A 23387-nucleotide genomic window follows, 5' to 3' on the forward strand; every position below is an offset into this window, starting at 1 on the left:
ACAACACAAAGAAGAAGAAGAAGAATTAAAATAAGAAGAAGAAGAAGAAGAAGAAACGGGCTTCCTCACGTATCAGCTTCCACCGGAAATAGAAAGAAGCTGCTTTTTTTTTTTTTTTTTTTTTAAATAAATTAATTAATTAAAAGTTGTTTGTCAACCGCCATAAAACAACACGAAGAAGAAGAAGAAGAAGAAGAAGAAGAAGAAGAAGAAGAAGCAGTAGAAGAAGAAGAAGAAAGAAGCTGCGATGAAAACAAATCACCTCTCAAACTGTAGCAACTGAGACTTAATTTCGCCTTCATAAAAACACATTTTAGCCTAAAAATTCGAACTAACTTTAGTTAAACTGACTCATAAAAAACAAATACGTCGCTCTAAATTAACGCCAATAGGTAACGTTACCGGCTAACGATATATTTGTAATACTTAATGATTTTTTTTTTTTTTTTTTTTTTAAATACTAAGAAATTAATTCGCAACATTACATCAGTATTATTTAAGTAACAATAATTTAAGTTTGATTTAAAATAACTTGCTAATAACTGGATGTGTGTGTTTTTAATGACAAATTAAACTTATTTTTTGTTTACTTTTTTGTTTGTTTTTTGGCGGAAACGGGCTTCCTCACGTGTCAGCTTCCACCGGAAATAGAAAGAAGCTGCTTTTTTTAAAAATGTATTTATTTATTTATTTTTATTATTATTATTTTATTATTATTTAGTTAAACTCAGGAATGTGTAAAGTCCCGGTCCACACTCCATATCAGTAGGTGGCGGTAATACACCAAAAAGTTGTTTGTCAACCGCCATAAAACAACACGAAGAAGAAGAAGAAGAAGAATTAAAAGAAGAAGAAGAAGAAGAAACGGGCTTCCTCACGTATCAGCTTCCGCCGGAAATAGAAAGAAGCTGCTTTTTTTTTTTTTTTTTTTTTTTAAATTAATTAATTAATTAATTTTTATTATTATTATTTTATTATTATTTAGTTAAACTCAGGAATGTGTAAAGTCCCGGTCCACACTCCATATCAGTAGGTGGCGGTAATACACCAAAAAGTTGTTTGTCAACCGCCATAAAACAACACGAAGAAGAAGAAGAAGAAGAAGAAGAAGAAGAAGAAGAAGAAGAAGAAGCAGTAGAAGAAGAAGAAGAAAGAAGCTGCGATGAAAACAAATCACCTCTCAAACTGTAGCAACTGAGACTTAATTTCGCCTTCATTAAACACATTTTAGCCTAAAAATTCGAACTAACTTTAGTTTAACTGACTTCGAAAAAACAAATACGTCGCTCTAAATTAACGCCAATAAGGTAACGTTACCGGCTAATAACGATATATATGAGATCAAAACAATATTAGCTAACCGCTAGCTAGCATCAGCTGTCAGTTAGCTAACTAGCTTAGCTTAGCTTCTGCAGGGAAACTGACGTAGTTTGAGCTCAGCGACGACTTTTAGAAAGAAGAAACAATGTCGGAGGATTATGAATTCAGCGATGATCCGACCATGATGAGGATGGAGGAGGACGGGGAGGCCAACAGCGATGACCCGATGTCTGCGGCCGGGGACGGGGGACAGCTGGGGGGCGAGGCCGAGGGCTCCAGGATAGACGCCAGTAAAAACGAGGAGGATGAGGGGTAAATTACACTGGTTTCACTGGTAAAATCACTCAACCAGGGATAAAGACACTACAGCCAGGGCCGGTTCTAGCCCATTGGCTGCCCTAGGCGATATTGAGATTTTGCGCCTATAGATTTTGTACCTATATCATTCTGATATAGGTACATTATGTTATATGTATTATGCTGTACACTAATATTTGATACATGAACTACAAGCAAGGTAATGGTCTCAGAACATTTTTATTTTTAGAAACTTTGGAACTTTACCAACAACAACTGAATTGAAAATACGAATAAATAAATAAGAAAACACAGATCTTCATCAAATTAAGAATGGCAAAGACTGAAAATAAATAAAATGTAGACATACAAATGCAATAAAAATAAACATAAAAATGAAATTTAAATGTACATTTATATTTGATACATGAACTACATACAGGCAATATAATGGTCTCAACATTTTAATTTTTAGAAACTTTGGAACTTTACCAACAACAACTGAATTGAAAATAAGAATAAATAAATGAGAAAACACAGATCTGTTGATTGTAAAGACTGAAAATAAATAAAATGTACAAATGCAATAAAAATAAATATTGGCAGGGGCGCCCCCTGCCAATTTGGCGCCCTAGGCAGCCGCCTTGGTGGCCTGTAGGAATAACCGGCCCTGGTTAAATTACACTGATTTCACTGGTAAAATCAGTCAACCAGGGATAAAGACACTACAGCTGCTGCAACTGCTGTTTTCCACTGGTGGAAAGTATATCGTCACACTGTTAAAATAATCGCCTATGTCATTTTTTGTCAAAATTGTTTTTTTCTGCCTAAATCATCTCCTCATAGCCACCTATGGTAAAATCACTTACATCCTCAGTTGATCAGATCATGTGATTTTACCCCTTTAAGATCATCACTTCTTTGACAATTTGCCACATTCATAGGCATCAGATAAGAACCCAGCAAAGAAGAGCTAGAGGGAGATTGTTTAGTTATCAGTTTAGTTTATCAGTGTTTTATTGTTGACACTAATATTGGTAACACTTTACTCTAAGGTGTCTACATAAGAGTCAAGTCAAGTCAAGTCAAAGTTTATTTATAGAGCACATTTAAAAACAACCTCAGTTGACCAAAGTGCTGTACAGTTATTAAAATAGAATAAATCATACACAACTGGGTATAAATAAAAACAATAAAAAGAATAAAATACTAAAAACAGTAAAAACAATAGAATAAAATAGTAATAAAAACTCAATCCAAAACAGAGTTAGAGATACAAAAGACAAATAAAAGGGTAAAAAAGTAAAAAAGAAAGCCAAGGATTCTTGCCTAGCTGGGACTGAACGCCAAGGAGAATAAATAGGTTTTTAATAATGTTTTAAAGAGTGACATAAGCGTGTCATAAACATGACATGGGATGTGTCATGAACATTAATGACACTTTGAAGTAACATTAATGCTCATGATACTTGTCATGTCATGTTTCTGACAGGCTTGTGTAACTCTTATGTAGACACCTTCAAAATAAAGTGTTACCATATATTGCTTAAGTCACAAAGGCATGTTCAAAAAATTGCCTAAGTCATTTATTTCTCTTAAGTTACACAATTTACACACAGTGTTATTACTATTTTACATCCTTTTTGAGTGAAATGATCAGTAAATGTCATATGTTACACTTTTGGTGAAGTTTTTTGTGTTTCCTGTTAAACTTGAAAAAATGAGTTAGGTGATTATTTTAACAGGGTGATGATATTTACTCCATTACAAATGTTACAAATTTTCATTTCATGCAACTTTATACTTATACTCCACTACTTCTCAGAGGTAAATAATGTTCTTTTTACTCCGCTACATGTATTTGGTTTCTTTACAGATTCAATTTCCCAACACAAAATATAAATAAACTAATGAATGATGAGGTATTGTTTTGGATTGAGCAACCCAAAAGTAAATAAAGTAATATAAATGAGATACACCTTTTTCAACTGCAACTTCAAAGTGATAATCAATAAATAGAAATGTTCCAGTTGAATGACCTACTGTACATTATTCTGAAATGGGCCATTCATACATGAGTACTTCTGCTTTTGGTACTTGAAATTTGTTTTGATGCTAATACTTTTTACTTTCACTTTAAGTAAGAATGAATTTGTTTGCTTTCACTTCCATGTTTGAATATTGTGTTTACAAACACATAATAATAATAATAATAACATGTTTATTTATATAGCACCTTTCAAAACACAGTTACCAATGGCTTCACATAGCATTATTAAATATAATATTAAATTAAATATATTAAAATAGGTCCCAATTCCTGCATAATGTGCCTTTAAGATAAATCAACTTTAAACACTGTCTTGGATCTGTATTTCTTATCATCACAAAGCTGAAAACAGCTGTTTTCTGACTTGTTTTTAAGCAGGAAACATTTAACTGCACAATCAATACTTAAAGTGCATTTTGCTGATACATACTTTTACTGAGCTAAGGTTTTAAATGCAGGACTTTAGCTTGTGGTGGAGTATTTCTAGTGTGATTTTAGTACTTTCAGTAAAAGATCTGAATACCACTTCCACCACTGTTCACTGTTTTCTCTCATTATGAGTCACTGTTTCTTTAAATGTGCTGTTTTGTCAACAGGAAGATGTTTGTAGGAGGACTCAGCTGGGACACGACTAAGAAGGACCTGAAAGATTACTTCTCCAAGTATGGCGAGGTCGTAGACTGCACCTTAAAGCTGGACCCCATGACTGGCCGTTCGAGGGGCTTCGGCTTTGTGCTCTTCAAAGAACCTGAAAGTGTTGACAAGGTATCGTCCTGTTCCTGTAAGCAGCGTTTATTTACATTATATGCAGAAACTGCACATCAGAAATGCCACATGCAAAGAAAATGCTGACTTAAAATATAAAACAAGGCTGTTAAATTAATAAAAAAAATTTTGTTATTGCTGTATATATTAAGATATATGCTACTTCAAGCAAATTAATTTTGTCTACTTCTGAATATTATCCTTAGTTTCTTTTGTTCAGACAAGGGAAAGTAGGAGATGTTTTTTTACCTGACATGTTTCGAATGACAACTTCAGTCTTCTTCAGAGGTGTTTGAAGAACATCTCCTACTTTCCCTTGTCTGAACCAAGGTTATAATGGTTTTGAATTTTTCATTAGTTTTAGTTTTAATTTCGTTGTCAATTTTTGTTTTCAAATTCAGTTAGTTTTAATTAGTTTTTAGAGTGAGTTTGCTAGTTTTGATTAGTTTTATTTTTTGGAAAATGCTTAGTTTTAGTTTAGTTTTTATTAGTTTTAGTTTTTTTGTAATGGGGTATTTGTTGGGTCCAAATTCAATAAGGTCACAATAAATGTTCCTTTATTTCCTTTGTCTGATCCATCTCAGCCCCAATAAGTTTATTAAGTCATAAAACCAGATAGATGAAATAGATTTCATATCAACTAAAAAAGTTTATGTATGAAAAAAGTTGACAAAGATGAAAACTAAGGACATTTTCACTATAATTTTAGTTAGTTTTAGTTAGTTTTGTAACCACAAAATACAGTTTCAGTTAGTTATCGTTTTTTTAAAAACTCTAGTTTTTATTTTTATTTCAGTTAAAGAAAATGTGTTTTCAATTCTAGTTTTCGTTATTTCGTTAGTTTTCGTTAACTATAATAACCTTGGTCTGAACAAAAGAAACTAAGGATAAGATATATGCTACTTTGAGTTTTTTTATAGGCCAATTAATTGCTTAGCTCTGTGGCTTAAATGTAACAGCAATACAGGAGAGACAAAAACTGGAGCTGAATCAACAAAAAAAGTAAAATATCTGCCGTGACAAGCTTCTAAAATGGTAAATGGACCTGCTGGGATCATTTCCACTTTTTCTGTTGTAGATTATAATGAATTGAATGTCTTGAATAACTTTTTTACATAATTAACTATTTTAATATTTCACCTTGGGGTGTATGAACTGGAATTGTGAACTATTTTCCCACTATTTTCTGAGATTCGGAATATGTAATTTCCTGGCGTAGGGTGCAAAAAGTTATAATTCCTTCAGTGTTCATCGGTCAAGGAGGTTTTTACCGGGAGCCGAATTACCCACAAAGGTATCCTCCTTCCCAAAACAAACTGATCCAGTGATTTAAACCAGTAAAAACACTGAATAAATAAGTTTCACTGTAAATATCTGTGTTTCTCTTATGCTGTTTTGTATGCCAGCAGTGTTTGATCAGCTTGTTTCTCTGAAAACTTAAGATCCAGACATTCTGTTTCTAAAATACTGCATCCAGTAAAAAACATAGAGTCAAAACTACCCAAATCTAAAAATTGGACCCAGTCAGAATAATAACTTTATTTGTATATTTACTAGAAACAAAGATTGGTAACACTTTACAATAACAACTAAGTAATGTTTATAGATGGTTTATAAACCAATTATTAACCATTTACAAAGTGCTTTACATATTTAATCTTTAAATGTTTTCAACCAATTTCTTAAAGGTGTATGAATCATTTCAAAATCATTAAGATACTTAATATGGTGTTAAAAATGTTAAAATGAGTGCAACTAAAACTATTGATAAACTATTAATTATAATTTATTGGTTTCTTAATGGTAAAGTAACTATAAACTTACATTAATATACCATCTATTTGTAATTTATGAATGATGGAGTTAGTTAGACATTAACTAATGATGTATTTACCATTCTAAATGGTCTATATACAGTTTATATATGCTGATTAAACATTAATAAACTATCTGTTTGCCATTTATAAATGATGGTTATTGTAAAGTGTTACCCGAAGATTTATTTTCTATATATTCCCTTTTGTCTCTTGATTATTTTTTTATGCAGGTTGCCACACAGAAGGAACATAAACTCAATGGAAAGGTCATTGACCCCAAAAAAGCCAAGGCCATGAAGAGCAAGGAGGCGGTGAAGAAGATCTTTGTTGGCGGTCTCTCTCCAGACACTCCGGAGGAGAAAGTCCGAGAGTACTTTGGTGCCTTTGGAGAGGTAAAATCAGCATTCAGTTGGTGCTGTCGTTCCTTTAATCATATCTTTTAGTCCATTTTTATAAATGTCTTTCCATTAACCCTATAAAGCCTGAACCGTGAAATAATTGCCAGAAAATTCTAAATTTTCAAAACTGGGGTGTTTGTTGAAACATTTTTTTAAATTCAATATCAATTTTCATATATGAATTTAATTTGGATCATATTTGATACGTCAGGTCTTTTTGTGCAATTTGTTGCTCACAATTTGCTTTTCTTGAACTCACATAATCACATAAAACCTAATATTTTTAACCAAATAAAACTTTGACTTTCCTTTTAACATTTTCCTCAAACATACAAAATCTTTTTTTCCATATAAAACAACATCATACATCTGCTGATATGAAGTTTTCATGCAGCAATGACAGATCCACCAGTGGAACCAGCAAATCATTTTTGTTACATCTGGTATTTTTGTGAAATTTGTTGCTCAGTTTTTTTAATCATCAATTCATGTATTCATCAGGTTTTCCAGGAAAAAAATATCACACTGATGATGTAGAGGTCTCAAAAACGTATCAAATATGATACACTTGGCTTTATAGGGTTAAATCATGTTTACTTGCCTATTGTTTCTCTTTATAAACATAATTTAACACTTATATAATTGTTTTCTACATTCATTGGTAATGTAAAAACAGCTGGAGTCAATTGAACTTCCCATGGAGAACAAAACCTTTTTTTTTTTTTTTATATAAAATATATATCCTGCAGCTCTATGGAATAGCATAATCATGGCTAGAAGTTTTGTGTTTCTCTGCTCACTGAGGAGCAGAATTTAATGTTTTTAACAGGATCTGGTTATGTGTGTAGGCAAAAAAATATATATATATATTTTGACAGATTTATCACAATTTTAAGCTTTCATTTGGTTACTTAACAGAAACTTTTGTAACCCACTTTGGGGCCTTCGGAGAGGTAAAATCAGCATTCAGTTGGTGCTGTCGTTCCTTTAATCACATCTTTTATTCCATTTTTATAAAAGTCTTTCCATTAAATCATGTTTACTTGCCTATTGTTTCTCTTTTTAAACACAATTTAACACTTGTATAATTGTTTTCTGCATTCATTGGTAATGTAAAAACAGCTGGAGTCAATTGAACTTCCCATGGAGAACAAAACAAACAAAAGGAGAGGCTTCTGCTTCATCACATTTAAAGAGGAGGAGCCAGTTAAAGGCATCATGGAGAAAAAGTACCACAATATTGGACTAAGTAAGGTACAGGCTCTTTTCTCCCTGCCAAATAAAACTTTATTACCTAGTAAATGGGTTTGGCACTTATGATGTCTATTTTCAGTGATAGATGTGGAAATAAAACTTAATTGTTGTTCCTTTTAGTGTGAAATAAAAGTGGCAATGTCCAAGGAAGAGTACCAGCAGCAGCAGTACTGGACACGCAGAGGTGGATACTCGTCCAGGTCTCGAGGAAGAGGCGATGGTGAGTCAAATTCATTTGTAATAATACAATTTCAAAGAATGCATATTTTGAATCCCTAATTACAGTAGATTCTGAATCTTAAACAGCGGCATAATTAAATTGTCTTCACTTATTTAACCCTTTGATGCACAACATGGGTCTAAGGCATGGGTCTCAAACTCGCGGCCCGCGGGCCAATTGCGGTTTTATATGAATGGCACTTTACCGTGTTGTGTGTGGAAGGTCCCTTTAATTACTTTTTTTTTTTATAATTTAGTGTCTTTTTTTAGTAATTTTATGCATTTTGGGGGGAATTTTGTGTCTTTTTGTAATAATTTTGTGTCTTTTTTAGTAATTTTGTGTCTTTTTTAAGTAATTTTTTTTTTTTCTGTCATTTAGTGTCTTTTTTGGTCATTTTGTGTCTTTTTAGTAAGTTTGTGTCTTTTTTTGGTCATTTTGATACTGCCTCCAGCGGCCCCCAGGTAATTTGAGTTTGAGACACCTGGTCTAAGGTGACCCGACGTTTTTATATTCTATATCTTTGCAATAAATTAATTTTATCATTCAGTATTGCAGGTTTTCCTCAAATAACTTGTTTTTGATCATCATACATCCTAATTTTTTGTTTTCATTTCTTAATTTTTGAATAAAAACCCTTTTTTTTTTTTTATCACAACGCTTCTAATGCACAAGGTGATTTTTGACCCATGTTGTGCATTAGAAGGTGTTTATATGTTGTCACCAATTTAAAACCTGACAAAGAAGACACAAATATTAACAACCCTATATTGTTAAATTGGTGTTTTTCCAATGGAAATTGTTATTTGGTGGCTCTAATAAGTCTCAAATGTTAAAATATGTTATTTTCCCAAATAATCTGGTGGTTCTAAAAACTCTTTTAAAGTTAAACCTTCAAAATAAGACAAACATATTTACACATATACTTAAAATGTTAATTTAGTGCATCACTTTTTGTATCACTACGCTTCTAATGAACAAGGTAATTTTTGACCCATGTATGTAAACTTGATGTAATAACACAAAAACGATTTTTCTTCATAAAGTATGAAAAGAAAAATGGATGTAATGATCTGTTGTAATAATAATAATAATAATAATAAAAAGATATTCAAACACACAGCCAGCATGAAATAACATGGGAAATGAATGCGGGTCATTTTGACCCATGTTGTGCATTAGAAGGTGTTTATATGTTGTCATCAAAGGGTTAACCTTCTGATCCCCAACAAGCCATTTCAAGGCGTTTTTTGCTCCTTTTATATTTTACTCACTGTGGCCTTATATATATATATATATTTATTTATTTTTTTTATAAAAATCTATGTCCTGCAGCTCTATGGAATAGCATAATCATGGCTAGAAGTGGGAATAACTCAAAAATATATTTGGTGTTTCTCTGCTCACTGAGGAGCAGAATTTAATGGGTTTTTTTGTGTATTTATTTTTATTGTTTTCATAACAGAAAAATATAAATAAATTATATATACAAATTAGAGATAGTTGGTGGAGCTACACAGAACAATACATGTTTTTTGTTTTTTTTGACAACGTTTTTGACATTAGACAAACAAAACAAGGGTATAACATAAATGGCACAGCAACAGAATAGCACTAATTCAGTTTTTAGACATTAAATCAAGAAAAGGTTCCCATATTTTAAAAAAGATATCCTCTTTAGTAGATATGATGTACCTGATTTTCTCCAAGTGTGATACATTTCCCAGCTCTCTCAACCACATTTCAAACCTAGGAGCCCTTTCAGATTTCCAAGATTGTAGAATTAACTTAACTTTTCTTTACTTTTAACTTTTAATTAATTAATTAACTTAAACCTGCCGGGCTCAGAGGGTTAAATACCAATAAAATGTGATTAAAAGCATTTAATTTAAATCCTGTTTTATTGCAGGTCCCAATCAGAATTGGAACCAGGGTTATGGCAACTATTGGAATCAAGGCTATGGGAATTATGGCAATTATGGTTACAGTAATCAAGGATATGGAGGCTATGGTGGCTATGATTACCCTGGTTACAACAACTATTATGGATACGGTGACTACAACAGTAAGTACACCAAACTTAATGATTCAGTTTGTGTTCTGTTCCTATTGAAATGATTAAAAAAACATCTGAAATCAGACTTTGTACCACACTTGTAGATCAATCTGGTGGATATGGCAAGTCGCCACGGCGTGGTGGTCACACCAACAGTTACAAGCCGTATTAACGGAGGAAAACTCTTCCTTAAGTAGGTATGTAAAGACAAGAAATGCACCTTTTACCTTTAAACTTTAAAGTAGTTATATTTACTTTGCTGTTTGGTAACATTATGTATAATTTCCTCTTGTAAATTTCTTTTTCTCAGCACCCTCAAGTGCTTTACAGTAGTGGTAACATAGAGGCTACACTGTGATTATTTTAACAGCTGGCCTTCTGCTGCCTCTTTTGCACCTTTTTTTTTTTTTTAAACTGTAAAGTTAACAGGTAAAGTACTGCTACTACAGTAAATGGATACCAAAAGTTAAGGATGTGCAAGGAAAAAAAACAGAAAAGGAAGTATGTTGTCTCCTAACTCTGACATACCTTGTTTGTACCTGCCAGCGGAGCTTCCTTGCAGGCCATGAGCTGACTCCCAGATACTCTCAGGGCCCGCTCAATGCGGACCGGGTACGAGAAGCATACGCTCTCGAATGCTGCCATTTGGTATGGTCTTACAACATCCTGTATCAGCATTTCTAAACTAAACAATATGGGACACGTCCAGCTTTGTCATCTTTCTTTCCATTTTAATTTCTTTGCAACTGTTTGTAATGTAAAAAAACTTAAAATATACACATGTAATTGTCATTTTTTACAGGCCCTTTTTACTCCCCCACAAGTAATGATTGATTTATAAATATGAAAGAATAACTATTTGCTTTTCAAAGGATACGATCTCTGGACTTTCCAGTTCCTATTGTTAATATATGCATTTCTAATCTTTATCTAAAATGCTTGTTTCTTTATTTAGCTCTTGTAGCCAGTAGTCCATGAGCTAAAACCTGGTTCGTATTTGGACGAGACTGTGTTGTTGGGGGGATAAAGTGCTTTACTTTGTCTACATGTATTGCTCTGTTTTGTGTTACTGACAGCGATGGAAAAGACTCCTCCTTTTGTTAATTTTCCTGTAACAAATTTTCCCTTTTATAACCTTCTGTAAAACAAGAAGTTTCCAGAAATTTGCATGTAATGCTTTTCTTTAATGTGTATTTTTTTGACCAATCGAAGGTTTCTTCCATTAAGTATTTTGACTTCTTCGATTTATTGCACCTCAGGATTTCTAGCTTATGGACTAACTTTTTTTTAACTGTAAAAAATGTTAAAATATTTCTTCTCAGTTTTGTTTTTTCTTATTGCTTTTGACATTATAAACACGGGGGATTCCTTTTTTCATTTATTTATTCATAATTTAACAGTTCTCTGTTCAACTATGGCTGATTTGTGTCTGTTTGTTTCCCGTAGGTGTCAGAGTGATGAAAGGCAGCCGTGGGCTGGTGGAGCATTGGCCAGAGAGATGATACGATCCAGCAAAGATCACTATCTGATCATAAGAGAAATATGAAGAGAGCACTTTGACCTACAGTACATTTCTTCTATATTTACCGGAGTATTTGTTGTATCTTCAAAGTTTTTGGTGTTTTGCATTTATTTAGAAAAAGCTGCAAAGCTTTGGGCTGTTTGCTTTCCCCCGTCCCTTCTTGTTTTTGTACTTAAAGGGTTAGTGAGGATTTGTTGAAGTGGTTATACTGGTTATACTTTGTTTCCATCTTCAGTCAGTCTGACAGATTTCTGTGGGGGAGAGGAATTGGATTTTCCTTAACCAATCTGTCATCTGAGTCTGCTAACTGGAATGTGATAAGTAATTCAATCATGCGGCTCTTTTAAATAAGTTATCTGTCAAAATTGAAGACTAAAAAAATATTAATAAGTCATTTTGTGAGGGTTGCAAACGTCAAAACAATTAAACCACGTTCCCCCTATGCCTTAACTACAAGTTCACCCAACTTGGCTGTGATTGGCCAATGAGCCCAGACCCAGATCAGGCACACAGCTGATCAGTTTGAAAATTAAACTGGCTCAGTTTGAAAATTAAAACAATCTGTAGGTGTGAGGCAACAGCCACTACTAGATTAACACACCTGTTGGGGCACAATTGCATACTGGGTATTGTACACTGCAAAAAAGCCAACTTGTATTTTTTGGGCCTAAAACAGTGATTTAAGTTGGTAAAACTTGGAAATATAAATGATTGACATTTAGGACAATAATGTAAGTTAGCACAACAAAGGAAGCCAGTTGTCTGCTCAAAAACAAGTTGGTGAGTTGTTGTTACTTATATCTTTAAGTTGGGGTTCACAACAAGGGACAATAGTTCTGATAACTCTTATTTCTTTGTTGGGAAATTCGGTCATTAGCGAAAGCTAGCGGCTAACTGATGCTAGCGGCTAACTGACGCTATCGGCTAACTGATGCTAGCGGCGCTGCTTGTTACAGCTACAAGAGTAGCCATTAGCGTATCAATGCTAACTCAAAAATATTTAGTTTGATTGTCCAACTTAAAATTTTATCGAAGTTTGTTGCCTTGAAATTTTGAGTTCACCCAACTTTTCTTTTTTTGCAGTGTAATAACCATTAATTAACAAGTAATAAGGCCCTTGTAAGTCCTGTGATTGGTCAAATCAAAAAAACATTCTTGACAGGTGATCCACCCGCTCTAAAGTCTCCGTTCTGCATAGAAACCCTCCACAACTTTTCTGTGCACCCAAGGGCCGGTAAAGAGAGAGTTTGTTTGTATGTTTTTGTTTGTTTTTATGACCCAAACCAGTTTTCTCCCTGCAGGCCAGAGGGCTAGAACACCTAAAACAAACAATGTCAGGTGACCCGTGGTGCTGATTGGCTGAATGTTGGTCCATCCACAGCGATTCATCACATTGAATGTTATTTTAACTGAGAAACTGCTGATTTATGTCACAATTCCAGATGAAACACCCACCTCAAAGGTGTGAACGTAGGAATAGTCAGGTGTCTTAGCCAAATAAAGGGGACACGTCGGACAAAAGCACCAAATTTCTTCCACATGCTCTCTATCACTATAGGTTTCAATTTTTGGTAGGAGCCACTTCATCGAGATTGTGGATCGGAAATGGCAGCCATATAAAGTCTATGAGAAACTCTATATCTTCCAAGCCAATTAGAAGGTCAATCTTGGTGTCAAAATCTACATTTTCTGTGTCAAAGAATAATTTAAAGCTACTGAGAATATCACTAGATAATTATTTGATCAAATAGATATGTTCATTTTCACCCAGACTGGTAGGTCTTCAAGTGCTGCAGCAGGGAATCCTGAGCTGAAAATGAATCTATGTTCACGGGAGAGTGCGGATTAGCTGCAATGTACACTGCTAAAAAAAAAAAATCAAGGAAACGCTTTAATCTCATGTCAGATCTCTAGTGATATTCTCAATTGCTTTAAATGATTCCTTGACCCAGAAAATGCATATTTTGACACCAAGATTGACCTTTTGTGTGGATTGGAAGATATATTGGTTCTCATAGACTTTATATGGGTGCCATATCCCATCCACAATCTTGATGAAGTGGCTCCTACCAAAAATTTAAACCTATGGCGATAGAAAGCATGTGGAAAAAATGTGGTGCTTTTGTCCGGTGTGCCCCCATTATTCTTAAATCTGGTCCTAAGCCGCCTGACTAGAAAGATGTATGAGGTAATTATATATTATTATAATTATCCACAGTCAGTGTATATTACCTGCAGTAGAAGACGCCTCCAGATTGGAGAAGCAACCCAGAAGCTAAGAAATGTATGTGTCAAAATATTATTCTCTGCATCTTTGTGTGATATGCTTGTGTGTATTTCCTATTATTGAGGACATGCAGTAAAGTGTACACTATATTTACAATATTTTCACAGCTTTACCATGCCACTAGACAGCCCTGTTTTAGTTTAATGTGAGGAGAACTGAAGCAGTTATCTATGCTGGTTTAACCCATTGAGGCCTGAAAAACCGCTGGGCGATTTTAAAATAAGCCTCTAATTTTCTGGAAATTCTGGAAAAATTCTGGGGAAAAAAGTGTGAACTCTTCTACTAAATAATAGATTTTTCAGCCTCTGTGGCAGATAGAAATGAAATTCAAAAAGTATTTGAGAGCTTATACAAATACTACAAAACGACGTGAACGCTTTCCAGGCTTCAATGGGTTAAAGACACTCGATTCCTTTGACAAAAGCAGTAATTTCAGCTTGCAGAACATGAGAGTTGCTTCCATTGGTTGGTTTGTTTGTTTGCTGTTGTGTGACTTTGGTGTTTTAAAGAAGAGATTCTCAATCTTTTCTCTCAAACTTTTTTTAGTCTTGGTTATGTGAAAGAATAACACAAAAGATATTCATTATGAATATATTCGATGTGTATTAAAAATATGTGCGCCATCTCAAAAAATAAAAAAAATCAATGCAACTGACATTGATTCAGTTAGCTGCAAGCAAAAATGAACTTCAACAAAATGTCGAAAGGCAAATCAAGAGAAGTGTTTCACTCTCTAAATAAAACACTTTTTTTTTCAAATCCTATACATTTTTTAAGATAATGTGAAATATAAACTATTTTTCATAAAAATATATAATAAAAAATGTCATTAAACTTTGAGAATCACTGTTTTAAAGTGTTAATTCAGATTTGTCAAAGTGGCACAATGACCCAAACTAACTTGTGCAAGCTAATATTACTGTTTATTCCTCAATGGAGTATAAAAAACTGCATCACATTCATGTTGGAAATGTCTGTCTGATGGCAAGGTAAGTGTAGAAAATAATCTAAATAATACTTAAACTTATATATAATGTTTTATGTGGTTTATTATGTTTTGCTGCTGCAGGTAAACACTGACTCTGGATACGTTCCTCATGCAACCACACTTCAAAAAATCTGAACTGTCCCTTTAATTTTTAAGATGCTGTTTGTGAATTGCTTCATTTATTACCATAACTACAATGTTAGCTTGGTTGGAACAGATCACACACACATATATATATATAAACAGTATTGTGGTAGCAAATAATGCATAAAATGCATTTTTACAATTTATCCTCTTTATCATAGTCATCAGTCACATAGTTCATATGTTATTACAAGGTTTGACAGTCATGAAAATACAGTATATATATACACATACAGGTAATTGGACAAAAAAAGAAATGCAATAAAAATGAAAATAAACTTTTGGATTTGTGATCCTTTGTGAAATAATAATATGACGCTACGTTAATGACTGTTGGAGTGTTAAGAGAAGTATTTCAGCCAATTTTTTTTAACAATTTGCAGCTGATGCTACAAAATTGTGTTGAATTTACATAAACATTTCCTGAAATCTTTCTTCGTTTGAGCTGAAATGATCAGACACGCTCTCATGAGTGCAATTAAACGCTAAGAAAATGCTCAATGATGCTTTCAGTCCTGAGCTGGTGACGGAGTGCAGGAAGGCTTTTAAATGACCTTTGTGGCAAAGAGGATGATGAGGACGATGATGATCACCACAACCACGCCAATTATGATCATCATTTTAACATTTTTCCACCAGTATTTCCTGGCCACCCGTGTGGATGTTCTTTGGAACGAGTCGGCCTGAAGAGAAAAGAAAACATAACTAGTAATGGAAGAAGCAGAAACTTACAATTTTACCCATAAAACTCAGTTAACCCTATAAAGCCTGAACCATGAAATAATTGCCAGAAAATTTAATTTAAAAAAAAAACCTGCTGACAAATAAAAATAATAGATATGAATTCTAATTTGTATCATATTTGATACATCGGGTCTTTTTGTGCAATTTGTTGCTCACAGTTTGTTTTTCTTGAACTAACAAAAACATATAAAACCTAATATTTTTAACCAATTAAAACTTTGACTTTCCTTTTAACATTTTCCTCAAACATACAAAATATTTTTTTCCCCATATAACACAACATCATACATCTGCTGATATGAAGTTTTCACACCAAAAAAAAATGTATTTCTTTGAATTATTCGAGAGATATCTCAATTTTACTCTTAATATACCTAATTATGTCAGTTAAACCTTTACCTAGTTTACCTAAATGAGAAAAAGACTGTATGTTGCTTTATTTAATGCATAATGTATGAAATGCAATAAAATGACAACTGACAAATTTTCAAATAAGTTATTGTGTAACAAATATGATACATTTGGCTTTACAGGGTTAATGGGTCTTCAGAAGTGCTTTGTATGGAGCCTTTAATGGCTCAGTTTGAAAATTAAAACAATTTGTAGGTTTGAGGCAATAGCCACCACTAGATTAATACACCTGTTGGTGCACAATATGCATAATGGGTAATGTACACTGCAAAAAAGCCAACTTGTATTTTTTGGCCTAAAACAGTGATTTAAGTTGGTAAAACTTGGAAATATAAATTATATAAATATAAAATAACGACTTATAATCCCCAAACAATGACAGTATCTTAAAGTAATGACCAATACCCCAAAATAATGACTTAGTTTATCAAAAAAATGACTAAATATCTCAAAATATTAACATAGAATCTTAACGTAATGACTTAGAATCTTAAAATATTGACCAATATCTAAAAATAATGATGTAGTATTTCAAAAATAATGACTAAATATCTCAAAATATTGACTTAGTATCTCAAAATAATGACTTTGTGTCAGAAAATAATAAAAGTATTTTTAAATAATGACTCAGTATCTCAAAATAATGACCTAGTATTGCAAAACCTGTAATTTAGTATCTCAAAATAATGACCTAGTATTGGGAAATAAGCTATTAACTCCAGTGTTGCAGCAGCTATTCTTCCCGGCACCACAAACAGACTTTACACAGCGACAATGCAACATTACACCATAACTGCTCACATTACAAAAACAATCAAACCATAGTAGAAGACTAAAATATCCACAGACAAGACAAGCTCCTATAATCCAATATGATTAATCTGTGACACTCTAATGTCCCTATATGTCCTAAATCATAATTCAGACTGAATCTTAAAATAATGAAAAACTTGCGCAAAAGATACCAACTCATTATTTTTGAGAGAATTGGGTAGCGCTTTATATTAAGATCCTTGTACACTGCAAAAAAGCCAACTTTTTGGCCTAAAACAGTGATTTAAGTTGGTAAAACTTGGAAATATAAATTACTGACATTTAGGGCAATAATGTAAGTTAGCACAACAAAGGAAGCCAGTTGTCTGCTCAAAAACAAGTTGGTGAGTTGTTGTTACTTATATCTTTAAGTTGGGGTTCACAACAAGGGACAATAGTTCTGATAACTCTTATTTCTTTGTTGGGAAATTTGGTCATTAGCGAAAGCTAGCGGCTAACTGATGCTAGCGGCTAACTGATGCTAGCGGCGCTGCTTGTTACAGCTACAAGAGTAGCCATTAGCGTATCAATGCTAACTAAAAAATATTTAGTTTAATTGTCCAACTTAAAATTTTATCGAAGTTTGTTGCCTTGAAATTTTGAGTTCACCCAACTTTTCTTTTTTTGCAGTGTAATAACCATTAATTAACAAGTAATAAGGCCCTTGTAAGTCCTTACAAGATGCTTATTAACATTATTGTGTGTTTATAAGCTTATATAAGTGTTAATAATGGCATTACAAACACCCATGACCCACCCATTATGTCTTTGCCATGCCTTTATTAATCTTATTTTGTTTGCTTATTGATATTAAAATATACTTTATTGCTCATCTATTATAAGTTAACTATAAGTTAACTATGCTTTTTGCAACTACCGGATCTGAAGCAAGAACAATGCCTTATTACTTGTTAATTAATGGATATTAAGGACCTTATTATAAAGCATACTGTGCAGTAAATGTTGATTGTTGCAACATTTCAAATCCAAGAAAGTTTTGAAGCGAGCATTGTTCTTTTGGAATGTATTCTTCTTGCTACTTGTGTCTTTTTGGCGCTGTGTCGGTATTTTCATATCTTTGTGTGCAAAAGGTGACACACAGAAAGGTCCCAAACAGCAAAATGAGGAGAAAAAAAAGGAAAATCTAGGCCAAGGACAGTATACCAGAGGTGTCAAACTCTGGCCCGTGGGCCAAATTTGGCCCGCAGTATAATTATATTTGGCCCGCGAGGAAATACCAAATGACAACCAGAGCTGGCCCGCCGGTATTATACAGCGCAAATATACTACAAATCCCAGAATGCTCTGCTGGTGTTTTGGCTTGAACACAGTAGATCAGTGTGGAGCAAACTGAGCAACAATTAAAGTTGTCTTTATGCACTTTTTCTTGCTAGTCCAAGGCTTGAATGGCTGCACATTCATTGAAGGATATTATTATTAGTCATTTGGTTTATTATTGTTATTTTATTCTCACATTTATTTTTAGCCTGTGGAAAAAGATTACTGTTAAATTTAAAGAAGGCCGCATATAAAATAAAGGGACAAACGATTTTTATTTAAATTTTATTTAAGAAATGAATGCCATTGATGTGTTTGTTTGTTTTATTTGATATTCGATTTTGCATGTTTGCAATATTAAGTTATATCAAGCTTTGCTTGTTCCATTTCGTTTGAACTTGTTTAGGTCAATTTTTTCAATAAATATCAATGTTGGCCCGCGACTTTGTCCAAGTTTTAAATTTTGGCCCACTGTGTATTTGAGTTTGACACCCCTGGCTTAATACAAACACAGCCACACACTTCCAGTGGGCCATAAGTTATTGTGCATATTCCACCTTCAGCCTTGCTGTTTTATTGAGTCATATACACTGTAAAAAATATTTGTAGAAATTACAGTAAAACACCTTTCAAATTGCATGACAAATAGGGCGTAAAATAAAAAATTGCATATCACCGTAACAGACACTTTAAATTACCGTAAATCAAGGAATAGTACAAAATTTTAGAAAACACAATTTTACTGTAAAAATGTAAAACAATTCATGTAAAATTAATTGAGACATACCATAATGTCACAAGGACACAATTACCCTAAAAACAACAGGAATATTCAGTCTAAATTACAGTTTTTGATCGTATTTACATTTAAATTTACAGCAGAAAACCCACTCGCTCTTTTTTTTACGGTAAAATTCTGGCAACCACAGCTGCTGGTATTTTACCGTAAATTAAACAAAACATTTTTTACAGTGTATGAAAACATGAGCGCTGACACTGAGCCATCATGATCAGATACTTACAGACGCCTGCAGGTCGTCCGTCTTGCCGATGAGGTCATCTAACCTGTCTCCTCTCTCCAGCACTTTGCTGATGTTGTCCGTCAGGATGACTTTGACCTCGTTCACCTGACCCTGCACCTGGTCCAGTTTAGCAGACGAACCGGGGGCCGGCGCCTGAGGGCGTGTGTCAGCCTGAGAGGAATCAAGTCAGGTTCATTTATATATCAATATCACAAAGCATTAATGAGCATCACATGGTTTCAATCTGTAGCTGAAGAAGTATTCAGGTCATTTAATTAACCCTTTATCAGGCAAAGAACTATATTTGGTAACTTCAGGTAATATTTAGAGGAAAGAAGTTGCAAATTTACTAGATTAAAGTGGCAAATCTACAAGAAAAAAAGTCGCCGATTTAAGAGATTTAAAGTGGCAAATCTGCACGAAAAAAGTCGCAGATTTACAAGAAAAAAGTGTAAAAAAAGCAACTTTTTTCTCCCAGATTCACCACTTTAACCCTTAATAGGACACTCATTGAAATACTTGGAAATTCCAAATTTCAACCCTAGAGAATATTGGAGGATATAACATATTGTCAGAATGTGTAAAAAAAAACATACGAAAATAATATTTTGAGAAAAAAGTTTTTGAGATTAAAGTGGCAAATCTACAAGAAAAAAAGTTGCAGATTTAAGAGATTTAAAGTGGTGAATCTGGGAGAAAAAATAGCTTTTTTCCCACTTTTTTCACGTAAATCTGCGACTTTTTTCGTGCAGATTTCCCACTTTAAATCTCTTATATATGCAACTTTTTTTCTTGTAGATTTGCCACTTTAATCTAGTAAATTTGCAACTTTTTTCTCAAAATATTACCTGAAGTTACCAAATATAGTTCTTTGCCTGATAAAGGGTTAAGGAAAATAACTAAAATGACTCCACTACAAGTAAAGTCCTTCATTCAAAACGTACTTAAATATAAGTACAAATAAAACAAAGTATCAGCATCAAAATCTACTTTAAGTATCAAAAGTAAAAGTCAGATTGTAATATATATATTCTAAATATATTATTGGATTATTATTATTGATGCATTTATGTGAGTTGGTTTAACTGTTGTTAAGGTAAGGATCATTTTAACTAGACTGGAAGAAAAAAAAGTCTTAAAATATAAAAACAGTAAAGAGTCTGGCAGCTAAAGTTGCCAAACACTAACTGTCAAATTACAGTGAACAACTAAGTTATTTTACAGATCATTCTCAAAAAATATGGATAATTTACACTGTAAACAAAACAAACAATAGCTACTCAATAAAATTGAGGCAACAGATTGCACGCAATATTATTTATTAAATCAAACTACGTTACAAGTTGAGTTAATAACAACTTAACAGGAAGTGCCTGTCGATTAAAAACAGACTAATTCTATTATGTTTCTTAATTCTCTTGATTTAGAATTACAGACACATAAAGATTATATTTAATGTGATCAAAATAAGTAGATTCTATCTCAAACATTTTATATTAAAGTTACTTAAACAACTGCCTCAAAATCAAGGATGCATTTATATTTAATACATTTTATCAAATATATTTAGTAAAATTAAATGACTACAGAATAATTTATTACAGTGTATATATATACACTGTTAAAATCTTTGTAGAAATAACAGTAAAACACTGTCAAATACATCAGAAATAGGGCGTAAAATAAAAAATTGTATATCACCATATTAGACACTTTTAATTAATCAAAATCAAATCAAAGAATAGCACAAAACTTAAACTTTTTTCTGCCATAAAGTGGAAGAAACACACAGTTTTGCTGTAAAAATATAACATTTTCATGCAAAATTTATGGAGAAATACCATGATGTGTGAATGAATGACACAATTACCCTAAAAATAACAGGAATACTCAGTCTAAATTACAGTTTTTGCTGATATTTACATTTAAATTTAGAATAGAAAATCCACTCACTGTAATTTTTACGGTGAAGTTCTGGCAACCACAGCTGCCGGTATTTTACCGTAAATTAAACAGATTTTTTTTACAGTGCATATATATATATATATATATATATATATATATATTTATATATATATATATGAAATACTAGCAGCTAAATGTAGTGGAGTAAAAAGAAGAATATTTCCCTCTAAAATGTAGTGGAGTAGAAGTATAAAGTCACATAACATGGAAATACTCTTCTAAAGTACTTAGTGGTAGTAAGTGAAGATAATTGGGAAAACAATTTTAAAAACAGGACATTCAATAGACGTCGTGTCTACAGAATAGAACAACACAAACACACAAAAGTGGAAGTGAATTGTTCTATTTTTAGGCCACAAATGTGCCGCCACACTGAAGTCAAACACAGGAGCAGAAAACCTCCATTATCACGCTTTTAAATGACCAAAAGCTTCACTTCCTGCAAGTGTGCTAACAGGAAAAGACGCTATCAGTTGTGTGAGTCAGTTTACAGAGGCCTGAGTGTCACATGAAGCACAAAGTACACCCACTGAACATAAAGTATGAGCGAATAGACGCATTTATGATGATTTAGGATCATATTTAAAGGAAAATAAACAGGTTATATATGAAAATAAGAAGAATATTCAAAGTTTAAACTGAACACTGAGGTCAAAACTCACCATATCAGCTCTGTTCCTCAATTCAAAACAGCTTCATACAGTATAAAAGCCTCCAGTAAGTCCTGTTATCCAGTCCAGCCAGTCTAATAAACAAACAGATCTGAGCTTCTTGTGACTGTAAGAGCTGAACAAATGTCTGCTGAAGGTTGCACCTCTCCTCTGTTACTCATTAACTGCTTGTTGCCTCAATCAGACTCTCATTGGCCCAACAGGAGCCACGGGGAAACCATTAACATGCAATACTTTCATTTCCTCAATCTGGTGAACCACAGTCCCATCAAAGATCCCTAAACTGCTGCTTTTAGTTGATAAAATAACCTGTTTTAGTTGAGTGTGAGTGTGGTTACGTACCATCAGCTGTCAGATGTTTCTCAGTCAGAGTTGAGCTGATGTGTTCGGGCAAAGGCCTCTTGTTTTCTCAGCTCACAGAGATATTTGCAAGGCAATAAAGAGGAGGTGCAGCCACTGTGTTGCTTCATTTCCTCATCCTGTGTCTGCAGCTTGTTGTTTCAGCAGCCAGCGGCAGTTTATGTATGCAAATATGCTCCGTCAAACAAATGCTTGTTTCAAGTGAGATAAGCTCAGTTTTTGAGAATTAACTGAGTAACAGAACATTGACTTTTAGTGATTATAGTAGATAAATTATTCCTAACAATGTCTCATAAATAGAAAGTATATTGTTTTTTAATAATAATAATAATAATAATCAAAGTGTTTTTATTGATTTTCATATTCAAACATCAAACATCCCATTCATGATAAAATAGTAGGATTCAAAATATACATTACAAATACAGGTCTAAACTACAGACAGGTTAAAATATATAGATAAATAAAAATAACAAAAATGACATCAACACCAATAAAAATATTCATTAATTACAAAATAATAATAATAATAATAATAATAAATAGTAAAATAATAATAATAAATAGTAAAATAATAATAGTAATAATAAATAAAAATAAAAATAAATAAAAAAATAAATAAATATGGGGGGGGGGGGGGGGGTCAAAAGCTGCCAATTATGTTGGAGCAGATGAAAACTCGCGTTCAAAATAAAAAATAAAAGGCTGCCAGACCTTAGAGTATCTCTGAGTATATTGTTTTTTAAAGGACTGCAAAAAATATTCTGATTATTCCTAAATTTTGCACTGAAAATGCTTTAAAAAAAGAAAAAACTAGGCACCTATTTATGGATTATAGCTGCTTTCTTTTCTTTTTTTTAAATTGCATTTGGTAACACTTTATGTTAAGGTCCTTGTGATTAATGTTTGCATTATTATATACCAGAGCTGGATCTAAAGCTAAAACAATGCGCTGCATGTCAGTATTTGCAAGCTGCAATTGGGAAAAGTCAAATTTACATTTCAGAT

The 23387-nt window shown here is 33.0% G+C and overlaps 2 protein-coding genes across 7 annotated transcripts; one reads left to right on the top strand and one right to left on the bottom strand.

Annotated features, from left to right (window-relative positions):
* The first annotated feature begins 914 nt into the window (after positions 1-914).
* hnrnpd (heterogeneous nuclear ribonucleoprotein D) lies at positions 915-13005 on the top strand. Of its 6 annotated transcripts, none has more exons than XR_009396200.1 (8): positions 915-1632; positions 4264-4432; positions 6480-6641; positions 7770-7901; positions 8022-8121; positions 10028-10183; positions 10259-10371; positions 10721-13005. XR_009396200.1 is itself a non-coding variant. In XM_059357661.1 (8 exons), the coding sequence occupies exons 1-7, from the start codon at positions 1466-1468 to the stop codon at positions 10344-10346; spliced, it is 954 nt and encodes a 317-aa protein (XP_059213644.1). In that variant the 5' UTR covers positions 915-1465; the 3' UTR covers positions 10347-10371; positions 10721-13005. The 6 variants fall into 6 exon arrangements, 4 of the variants coding, with proteins under 4 accessions (XP_059213644.1, XP_059213645.1, XP_059213646.1 ...); XR_009396201.1 differs by having other exon boundaries at positions 11621-13005; XM_059357661.1 differs by having other exon boundaries at positions 10279-10371.
* A 2125-nt stretch (positions 13006-15130) lies between these two features.
* si:ch73-234b20.5 (uncharacterized protein LOC449923 homolog) lies at positions 15131-22253 on the bottom strand. The gene is made up of 3 exons (XM_059357666.1): positions 22011-22253; positions 19384-19554; positions 15131-15798 (listed from the first exon to the last, which is right to left on the bottom strand). The coding sequence occupies exons 1-3, from the start codon at positions 22011-22013 to the stop codon at positions 15661-15663; spliced, it is 312 nt and encodes a 103-aa protein (XP_059213649.1). The 5' UTR covers positions 22014-22253; the 3' UTR covers positions 15131-15660.
* Positions 22254-23387: the final 1134 nt, after the last annotated feature.

Source organism: Centropristis striata, chromosome 19 (assembly GCF_030273125.1).
Source record: "Centropristis striata isolate RG_2023a ecotype Rhode Island chromosome 19, C.striata_1.0, whole genome shotgun sequence".
Classification (NCBI taxonomy): domain Eukaryota; kingdom Metazoa; phylum Chordata; class Actinopteri; order Perciformes; family Serranidae; genus Centropristis; species Centropristis striata.

Coding starts and splice junctions, on each gene's coding strand:
- hnrnpd (XM_059357660.1), top strand. CDS start 1,466: ATGTCGGAGGATTATGAATTCAGCGATGATCCGACCATGATGAGGATG. Junction 1,633..4,263: donor AAAAACGAGGAGGATGAGGG/GTAAATTACACT, acceptor TTTTGTCAACAG/GAAGATGTTTGTAGGAGGAC. Junction 8,122..10,027: donor GTCTCGAGGAAGAGGCGATG/GTGAGTCAAATT, acceptor GTTTTATTGCAG/GTCCCAATCAGAATTGGAAC.
- si:ch73-234b20.5 (XM_059357666.1), bottom strand. Junction 15,799..19,383: donor CGGACGACCTGCAGGCGTCT/GTAAGTATCTGA, acceptor TTTTCTCTTCAG/GCCGACTCGTTCCAAAGAAC.